Source organism: Brienomyrus brachyistius, chromosome 22 (genome assembly GCF_023856365.1).
Source record: "Brienomyrus brachyistius isolate T26 chromosome 22, BBRACH_0.4, whole genome shotgun sequence".
Taxonomy (NCBI): domain Eukaryota; kingdom Metazoa; phylum Chordata; class Actinopteri; order Osteoglossiformes; family Mormyridae; genus Brienomyrus; species Brienomyrus brachyistius.
In genome coordinates, this window is record NC_064554.1 from 5,884,349 (window position 1) to 5,894,103 (window position 9,755).

The following is a 9,755-nucleotide window of genomic DNA, read 5'->3' on the forward strand; positions in this document are numbered from 1 at the left end:
AACAACTGGAAGAAATGCCAAACTTGCTTGTGCCCCCCCCCCGGCTTGGTTACAAAGGCCTGGTTTCTGTTAAAGCCTCCTGGGCGCAACATTCTTATCAGTTTGTGCAAACATGACTCAGGCTTTTGTAGGAAGTTCTCGAGAAACCGGGAGATGCGGTTGGGCTGCAGTCCACCGGAGACCTGATTGCCACTCCATAGGCTGAGAGATCTCTGCAGCAATACAAACCGAACGTGACCCGGCGCATAGCCATGGGGAACCCCCCCCAAGCGGCTGGGAAGGACCCCCGGTGTGAGAACGAATAGAAGGCAGCATCCGCAACGTAAACATTGCGTGGTCTGATGATGACAGCGTCATTATGTGCCACATAACTCAAACCACACGGGTCACCTGGGGTAGGAAGCAGCTGTCAGATGATATGATGTAAGACAAATGGTCACCATCATAGGAGAGGCCAAAGCGTGGATGTGGCCAATCCAGACGAATCACCACACACATCCTATCGCAGTACTGACCATTTTAATCAGACATTGTTTTTGGTACAAAATTGTAATATGTAATATAATATCAGCTTGTGGCCATCCACGGCCCACTGTGACACACAGCGATGCATTTCCATAGACAGTCACACACTCGCACACCCTTATGGAGCACGAGCCCCTGCTTGGCACACTGGTTAGTCTGCGGGTGCCAGGGCTCTGTAGACCCTGCATGTCAGCACATGTAGAGCACACGCGTGCAGCTTTAGTGTGGCACACTTCTGCTTGATGATACACGTTAAGTCGTGTGAAGAAGGCACTGTCCGTGTCCAGGTAGCCCTGAGCACCTCCCACCTGTGTAGTGCTGCCCAGTTTCATAGTGTTACTGGGTTCTCACCATCTCCCCCACCCCCAACCTGGCCCAGCCCCCAGGCACCAGCCCCCAATCCCCACCTACTTTAAACTTTGTACAGATTGAGATATAAACACAGAACATTGTAAAAAATATGTAAGATTAAAAAAAAAAAAACAAACAGCAATAAGTTGGAATGATTCACAATCCAGCTCCTCCCCCCGATCCTCTTCTGCTGGAACACGCCCTCTCCCTCTCTCTCCTCCACCAAAATCTGTCCATTCTTCAGATCTTCTCCCATTTACGGCCGTACAAGACCCTGGGTGCAGGGGGGGGGGGTGTCAGTCACCAAGGCAGGAGTGGCTGTGGTGATCAGCAGAAGGTATGGGTGCCGGACAGTTAAAGCAGGGTACAGGGGCAGCTTGCAGGTCGCTGTTTGTCGGGGTTGTGGGAGGGAAGGGGTGGATTTTCAGTCTCCTGGAACTTTCTGTTTGGGGGGTGAGAGAGAGAGACAGAGACACAGAGAGAGAGAGAGAGAGATGAACATGATGTCCACCCTGATGCAATGGGCCAGCAAGACAAGACCTCAGTGACAGAGAGAACAGGAAGCTGGACCCTTACGTCACTCCAAGGAGCCCCATAATGTGCAGAGACACACAAAATGGCCGAGTGCCACAGTGAGTACATGTTAAAGTTAACATTCGTGTTAAATAATACCACTGCCAGCAGAAACTCCTTTGGTCTTTATGTTGCCAGTGGAGCTTCTGTAACAAAGTAGCACCACCATCCACAGTGAGGACAGGCCACCCCCCTGCTAAACATGCCCCCACAAAGAACAAGCAAACTGCGTCGCATCGTCACCTTATCGCTCGAATGACCTCGAAGAAAGCTTCATCCACATTGAGGCGACTCTTGGCTGAGGACTCCATGTAATGGATCCTGTTCTCTCTCGCAAAGGCCTGGGCTTCTTCTTTAGGGATCTGCACCCAGGAGATCATGAAGCGACTGCAGTGATGGTGCAGCATGCATGCAGGAAGTGGGCCTTGCACACAGAGGAAGTGGGCCTCTCACACACATACACACACATACAATCCAATTTCCTGTCACCCCAGTTTGGCCAGTAGCATCATGATGATAGCTCATGACAATACGCCTTAATGGCTCCGTTCAAACTCTACTCAGCACATTATGCTACTAGACAGTTCAAACTCGCACACTGAGATCCACCCAGTCAAAGTGGAGCCAATCTGCTGCGCCCCCCCCCCCAACACTCCCACCTTACCGTTCTCTGGGCCTCCAGATCTGCTTTGTTCCCGACCAGGACCATGGGGAAGTCGTCGCGGTCTTTCACCCTCAAGATCTGCGTGTGGAACTTGTGGATCTCGTTATAACTGAGGAGGAGAACAGAGGACATAAGTGGCTGCTTTTTGAGGAGGGAAGGTCAACACACTGCTTGCATGCGGGGGCCCTAGCAGCTGGAACAGGTGGGGGCGAGTTTCAGGTGGAAGTATGAACCCCCCCCCCCCCCCCCCCCCCCCCCATCTGAAACAATGCTAATGAAACTGGGAAGAGGAAACTGGCATGGGGACCTCGATGTCAGCATAAAAGGTAATTTTAATTTCCACCTTTGCTATGTATCACCCCCCCCCAGCATCCCGACTCACCTCCCTCTGTCATTGAGAGCGAACACAAGCAGAAATCCCTCCCCAGAGCGCATGTACTGTTCCCGCATGGCACCAAATTCCTCCTGCCCCGCCGTGTCCAGGACTGCCACAGGAGCAAACACACACACACACAAACACACACACGTTAGAACTCGTGCACTCAGGTCCGCACACGCACCAGCTGACTCAGCCAGCGCCCGACTGAAGCAGCTAAACAGTGCGCAGGCGAAGCCATGGACCTACAGCCATAGTGGGGGCACCTACTGTCTAGCCTGGTCTGCTTCCCATCCACGTTACAGATCTTTGTGTAGGAATCTTCGATGGTGGGATCATAATCTGACACAAAGTAGGACTGATCGAAAAGATGTCAAATCAGGCCAAAATATACCATACCAGCAACAGGCAACATAATTGACTTTAACCTGCCCAGATCAGCTGAGAACATTTTACGCCAAGCATCAGAAATATTAACTATTTAATAACAATTAGTTAGGCACATTTTGACTGAATGGTGACCATGAGCAGTACACAAACACGGATTAACACCGTCAGGCAGCTTCTGGGTGTGCTTATAATAAATATAATGTTAGGCTCCGGATCTCACCTGTATGAACTGGATCGTTAAAGCACTTTTGCCCACTCCGCCTCCACCCACCACAACAAGTTTGAACCTTTCTTCTTCTGTCGACATGACTACCTGGTTGGTAGTTTTATGACCTTGATTTACACCCGGATATCCTCTGTCCTTTTGCAAATTAAACAGGTCGAAAACGACGGTTAATAAGCAGACTTGCAGCACGGAAAAAACCCACAAAAATATACAAAAATCTTTTGTGTATAAGACGAAGAGAAAGAGCAGGCCACAATGCTGTTATCTAATCAGTTTTCAGTCTGTTATCAGTTTCCCGGATTTCAGATTTCGGTCCAAACACCCTAATTTTTCATATTTTTGTATCTAAGTATTAATAATAGGCCTACATTCAAAACAGGAAAAACAAAACACGCTCCTTGCAAACATATAAAAGAACATTACATGGTTTTAAAATCACAGGGCCCGTATAGTTCCTTTGTCAGCAGTTGGTGTTTCAGGATTCGCGGAGCGCGTTTCGCATTGGCGGCTCTTAAGGTCCAAGAGCGGAGTCTGAATCCCCAAAGTCGACGTCGGGAGCCGCACTGTTCCGCAAAGCGCCCCGTCGCTCCCTTCCGCACCCGCCTTCGGCAGCTTCACTACTCGAAAGTAACTCGAAAGTAACCCCAACTACTAATAATCTAAACCAGCCGCTTTCCTGCCCGAGCCGTGGTAAATGCGCACAGATCGCCTTTATAACCAGCTAGACCCGATTCCTGCTCCCGACGTTTTCTTCACGTTATTTTCTTCTCCTGCTCAGTTCTTTTTTTTATAGCCAGAGGCGACCTTTTTCCTCATCCAAGAGTTTCTCGAAGCCTCATGAGTATGTATGACCTGGGAGTGTCCTTCAAAGCGTAAAATATTTACTACTCTAAGCAATAAATTGTTTAATTTCACTGTTGCATACCTGCCGATCCCAGAAGCGTAATTTCGGACAAATGATGACTGCCGGGGTGTACTGAAGAGCTCAGCGAGTCAAAGATTTCTGCTTAATCTCATTAATATGTATAGAAATAGATGGGCGCTACCCAAATACATGCTGAATATGTATGCGCTCACACCAGCTGTGCTTTTGCCTTATTTGGGTTGGGATCTTCGGGGGTTGTCCCATTTCAGCCAGAAATCTTCTTATCCGACGTCGAGAATCCGCCTGCAGCAAACAGTGCACGGATTTTCCCCGTTTCTCTTCAATCTGAATTAATCCCGGAGCGCGTCGAGCAAAAGCCCCGTTTTTCAATATAAAATCTGCAACGGCTCGTTTCGCAAACAGGAAGAGCAGTGGCTTTCTAGGATCTGAATCTAATGAAGAATAAACTATTATGAAGTTGCTGACCATGAGCAGGCATAGCAAACATAACAATGACTGGCAAGGATAGGTCTTAGAATGTAAAGAAACTTCCAAATGTATTTTTAGGGAAGAAGCTCGCCTGCCCGCAGCGGATGTGACTCATGATTATAGTATTAGGCGTTTTTATTTCGCTTTTGGTTAGAGACTCGACGCGCCCAGGCGCTCCGGTACATGCAGCCCCGGCGGGATGCCAGCGCTCTCCCTCGTCGCCCCTAGCATGAGGGGGAGGGTAACATCCAGGGGCAAAGTTAGGCAACCATCTGCATTCGCGCCCAGAAGCTGAATTTCAGGAAGAAATGATATTGCATATCGTCACCTTTAATTGCTTGGCAATTTTTTTTTCTGTCGTGAAGATGTTTTAAAGTAAAATACCATTCTAGAAATACTCTTTTGTATTAGATTAAACTTTATTGATCCTAAGTGGAATTCTTGTTCATGCATTGTGTGACAAATTTTACTGTACACCTTTGTCATGTGTGAAATAAATCGGTTTAACAGCACCTGTGAAGACCGCGTATTTGTTGCATATATACAGATAAGTTGCGACCATGTGCATTTCAAAGCTTGTTGTTTGTGAAGCGCGCCGCATCGGACTTCCTCTGACCGACGTCTTTGCCGGAAATTACACAGGTAGACTCCTGTGGCAAGTCGTTTTAACATTAACCACGCCCCTTTCCTATCTGTGATTGTATTTTAGATATCCAGAATTTCTCCTAGCAAGAATTGTATTTTTACTATTATACTAATAAAAATTAAAGATATCCAAAACCATATTCTTACTAGCAAAAACCGTATTTGAATATATGTATATCTTAGATTTTCCTAGTCAAATTTAAATTTAAGATTAAAATCTTTTGCCTCACACCTCTGAGACCCGGGTCCGAGTCTCCGTCCGGGTTACATGTGTGTGAAGTTTGTCTGTGAATGTGCTCTGCGATGGGCTGCCCCCCCCCCCCCATCCTGGGTTGTTCCCTGCCTCGTGCCCATAGGCCCCGGACCTAGTAAGAATGTAATTTCAGATATCCAGAATTCGTATTTTAGATATCTATAATAGAACTGCTACCCTCTCAAATAAAAACCGCAATACAGATGAATGGGGAAAATGACGTAATTCCCACTAGTAAGACCTGAATTACGGATGTCTCAAATGGTCATTTGTGAGTATTGAATTAGATATCTCAAATGCCAGTTTCACTAGTAAGAATTACAATGCTGATATCTAAAATTGTTATCCTGCCTACTTTTTCAATGTTTCCACTGTGCCCGGTTTCACTGCAATGCTACATCTTAGCCGGCAGCGTAGAGGATTTTGGGTGACAAGGTGCACAGGCGTAAACTAAATGCGCCATTCACTGAGATTCGTAGTAAAGAGCAACAAACAACTGCCTAAAATATTTAATTTAATTTTTACTTACAAGCAATAGTGACAAAAATACCAGTCTCGAAATATTCGTAGTATAAATAACATCAATAAATAAATAATCACAAGTCAGTCGATAAATAGCAATCCACGTCATCACGCCGCATTTTAAATATACATAGTTGGGAAAGTACGCCTTCAGAATTAGCATGTCTGCCGTAGTGAGTAACACATACACATTGCCGCAGTGTGTGGAACATTGACAGAAAGAGAATCACTGACACATAAGAATAGAGGAATATACAGATATGGGAGTGCATGCAGTCCAGGCTACAGATCAGGATAATTCAAACAGTTAAACACGCACGCGCGGTACACTCATCCCATGCAAAGGAGGTCTTTCACAATTTTCTCCTTCTTGCTTGTATGGCCTCTATGTTTCTTTGGAACGCTTAACATCGGTAAGGGAGCGCGGGCTGTCCAACCTTCACCCTGGGACCGAGCAAAGTGCCGAGCAGCATTCTTTCGCCCCAGCTCAGCAGCTTGCTTACAGTCAGGCCGAGTGGCGACAAGGGAATGTGGTCCACGTCTAATCCCTCAACGGCCTCCACGGCGGCGGCACAGTGGCTGTCTGGCGACATCTGCTGTCGATCTGTGGAAATGCGCTGGTTTGGTATTGTAGTCGTAGCTTTGAATTCCCCGGTGTTCAGTCCTGAATTTTCTAGCATAGATTTTACTTCATCAATCCGCTCACCGTGTGTAGCACCACAGCTTCCTCTTCCCACGTCTACCTTCGTCTGAACTCTAGGAGAGGTCTTATTTTCCTTACTCTGGCGGGTTTGCTTTACATGAAGGATGTTCTGCGCTCCTTCGCACAAACCACTCACGACTGCCTTTCTGCTTTGCTTAGTTGTGTTGGTGAACGGACCCCAATCCGCGTTCTGCAAAGTCTTGGAAATGTCTCCCTGACGCCTCTGATTGCTATTCTCAGTCTCCATCTCCAGTTTGGTGCTTTGAGGAGTCTGTGAATTCATGCTCAAAGAGGACAGGGAGAGTGTCAGGCTCTTACGCTTCTCTGAAAGGGATGAATATTCCGACGAGACCTGTAGTTGTGCCGGCCTTGGCAGACGTCTTGGCTGATAATTGGCGTTTCTGTGTTGGTTACAGATTTCATAAGGGTCTTCCACTTCGTGTGGCGTTAAAGTGAGTGTTCTGAGTTTATCGGTGATGGACACACTGAGCTCCTGTGACTTTTGTTGATTCTGCCTTGGTTCTGAAGTCACAGCTGGAAGCAGCCTGCTGTCACCGTTGGCTGGATGGTCTGAACACATTCTGTCCTGCTTCAAACTGCCCATCATGTACTGAGAACCTTCACAGCGTGCATATGATTTAATTTCAGAGAAAAAGTCACCCTCAATCAAGTTCTTAATATATGCATCCTGATTGACTGGGAGTGGCACAGTGAGACTGTGTCCAGTGTTTCCATTGGTGGATAGTGCACTTTCACCAGCAGGCACAATGAGCTTAGCATTTTGGTTGGCTCCACAGTTCTTGTGGAGCAGAGTACCTTGGAAGGACTGTAGCTGACCCAGGAAGTTGAAATTTGGAGAGATGGAGGGCCTGCGCTCCTTCACAAACCTGTAAGAGACCGAAGGAGAATCGGGAATGAGCACCATGAACTCTGAGGCAACTAGCAGCAGATAGATGGGTGAGAAGCTACCGTCAGCCCACTGACCTGTACGCATCATCCAGCCCCAGGCCCAGTCGATACATGACGTAGGCAACAGCCAGGGCAGGGGAGCGGGACACACCAGCGGCACAATGAACCAGCACTGAGCATCCACGGGACATTGCACCATCTACAGGAGAGGCAGAAATGCACAGTGCCTCAGAAAAGTGCCCTTTACAGCTCAAAGATCTCAATGGGCTAACACAGTTATTAGTACCAACAAAAAGTACAGTGTTATTCCTGTCAATTTTCAGTGTCAACAATAAAAAAACCCTGAAAACTAGTTTCCTGCAAAAGTGCATAAAAATATTCTACCAAAAAAAAAACCTAATAGCAGCAAAACAATAAAGGTAAATTTGTCTGCTTTTTTAAGTAAAAGTATCATTTTTGTGACGACAACGTTTCTTTTGAAAAGGACAGTTGATACTAACCAATGAACTGCAGAGCCTCCGGGATCCAGGGCAAAAGCTCGTCTCTGAGCGAATCGTCAATCGGGATGCGGAGATACTGTTTCTGGGGCAAGAAGGCGGGCTGGGGGCAGCAGCGACTCACGCTCAGCACGTAGCTGATACCCTGAGACGTCAGGCAGTCCTGAACCACCGGAGGGAAACGGCCATGTGCACATTTGTTAATTAAAGCCATTTTGGACGCGAGTTTTAATTAGACTTTTTATTTAAAAATAGGATCTCACCTGTGTAACGTCAGCTTCAGCGCCCAGGTAGAGATATGGTAAGATGAGAGATAGAGGAGGGCTTTCGCTCTCTCGTTCCCCGCAGTAAACCATATTCTTCTTTATTCTAAGACTCGTATTCCTGGGACGAAAATAAAACATAAGCAGATGTTATGACAACATACCATATTCGTTTCAAAATCGTACAGGTTTAGCTTAACTCGGCACACAATGAGCAATTTACCACAACAAGCAAAACGTCAAATACTTTAAAAATATCCTTATAGGCACATAGTTATTACTTACGCCAGTAACACTGCTAATAAATGCACAATTTAAGAAAACTAGAGACAAATTAAGAAATTTTTCATAACTTACCGCAAAGATTTTCACTCCACGCCACAATTTAAATTAAAACACCTAATAGTTCAGCTTTGAAACCATGTTCAATTTTTGATGATTCGGTAAAAAAAGCCTAGCTTTTAAAGAACGAGGAAAATAAAATAAGAATAATGAGATTCCTGGAAGAAAAATAAAAGGTGTACAGTACAATACAGTGTTTAAAATGGATTTAGTTTGCGCGAAGTCCTCCCCTCCGTCGTCTTTCTCTTTCCCCGTCCGTCTGCGCTTGCAATATTGTTTGTTATTGTATGTCTATACCTGCGTGAGGAAAACGATGAGGTAATGCCAGTCCCCGGAGCTAAAAATAGTACTATTCTATATGATGTCATTTTTAACCAATCAGTGAAGGAGGCTGCGCTAAGCTAACTGGCGGTCGCGCAAGCGCCATTGGCTGTACAATATCCGGTCTGTTCTGGACCCCCCCACGCCATCTATTTAAATAAATTATGTAATTTGATTTACGCTCTGTGAAGTGACTGCGGCCCTCTTAAATTTTGCACGTATTATACTCTTCATACGTCATGTGTTTACTTTGATTTTTACAATGTACGACATCCCCCTGACGTTCAGCGTGCATGTATATACATTAGAAATTAAACGCCCATATCCACGCCGCAACACTCTGCCAATACATTGTTATATTTCTGAGGTTACGTTTTTGAATATATGAAAACGCTTTCTCTTTTCACTGCCATTTATAATGGAATCCCGTTAATTCTGAATTTTAATTAGCAAGTACCTTATCATTATAAAAATGAAAGGGATCGGCATTGTATATCGAATAACAATTCTTATATTTTCCCTTCCATTTATTTTCTCCCCCTGGTTTACCAGTATCACGGAATGACGCAAACTTTTGGACACTTTGCACATTATTGTTACGTTTTTCCTCAAAGGCTGCCGGTTACTTCCCTTGCTGTTACAGTATTGAGATCCACATTCCTGTTAAAACACTGGGAAACCGATGACGTCACTTTCCCCTCTAAGCATAAAAAGCTATAATGGAATAACTTGACCATTATATCCAAAACCAATTATAGAAATAGCTGCTGGTCAAATGTTAGACAAAATCCAGCTCAAACACAACCGTTACATTATACGAGCTAGTCAACACCTCAGATTT

The 9,755-nt window shown here is 45.7% G+C and overlaps 2 protein-coding genes across 4 annotated transcripts; both read right to left on the reverse strand.

Annotated features, from left to right (window-relative positions):
- Positions 1–502: 502 nt before the first annotated feature.
- On the reverse strand, positions 503–4,190 carry rras (RAS related). Of its 3 annotated transcripts, none has more exons than XM_048991934.1 (7): positions 4,031–4,190; positions 3,100–3,240; positions 2,760–2,847; positions 2,496–2,598; positions 2,114–2,222; positions 1,693–1,811; positions 503–1,318 (listed from the first exon to the last, which is right to left on the reverse strand). In XM_048991934.1, exons 2-7 carry the CDS (start codon positions 3,184–3,186, stop codon positions 1,231–1,233), a joined length of 594 nt encoding a protein of 197 aa, XP_048847891.1. In that variant the 5' UTR covers positions 3,187–3,240; positions 4,031–4,190; the 3' UTR covers positions 503–1,230. The 3 variants fall into 3 exon arrangements, with proteins under 3 accessions (XP_048847891.1, XP_048847892.1, XP_048847890.1); XM_048991935.1 differs by lacking the exon at positions 4,031–4,190 and adding an exon at positions 3,529–4,024; XM_048991933.1 differs by lacking the exon at positions 4,031–4,190 and having other exon boundaries at positions 3,100–4,024.
- Positions 4,191–5,854: 1,664 nt separating this feature from the next.
- si:ch211-195b15.8 (uncharacterized) lies at positions 5,855–9,676 on the reverse strand. The gene is made up of 5 exons (XM_048990924.1): positions 8,609–9,676; positions 8,252–8,372; positions 7,992–8,151; positions 7,567–7,690; positions 5,855–7,469 (listed from the first exon to the last, which is right to left on the reverse strand). The coding sequence occupies exons 2-5, from the start codon at positions 8,342–8,344 to the stop codon at positions 6,284–6,286; spliced, it is 1,563 nt and encodes a 520-aa protein (XP_048846881.1). The 5' UTR covers positions 8,345–8,372; positions 8,609–9,676; the 3' UTR covers positions 5,855–6,283.
- Between the last annotated feature and the right edge of the window lie 79 nt (positions 9,677–9,755).

Coding starts and splice junctions, on each gene's coding strand:
- rras (XM_048991934.1), bottom strand. CDS start 3,186: ATGTCGACAGAAGAAGAAAGGTTCAAACTTGTTGTGGTGGGTGGAGGC. Junction 2,848..3,099: donor TAACGATCCAGTTCATACAG/GTGAGATCCGGA, acceptor CTTTTCGATCAG/TCCTACTTTGTGTCAGATTA. Junction 2,599..2,759: donor GAAGCAGACCAGGCTAGACA/GTAGGTGCCCCC, acceptor CTCCTGTGGCAG/TCCTGGACACGGCGGGGCAG.
- si:ch211-195b15.8 (XM_048990924.1), bottom strand. CDS start 8,344: ATGGTTTACTGCGGGGAACGAGAGAGCGAAAGCCCTCCTCTATCTCTC. Junction 7,691..7,991: donor GGAGGCTCTGCAGTTCATTG/GTTAGTATCAAC, acceptor CCTCTCCTGTAG/ATGGTGCAATGTCCCGTGGA. Junction 7,470..7,566: donor GGGCTGGATGATGCGTACAG/GTCAGTGGGCTG, acceptor GGTCTCTTACAG/GTTTGTGAAGGAGCGCAGGC.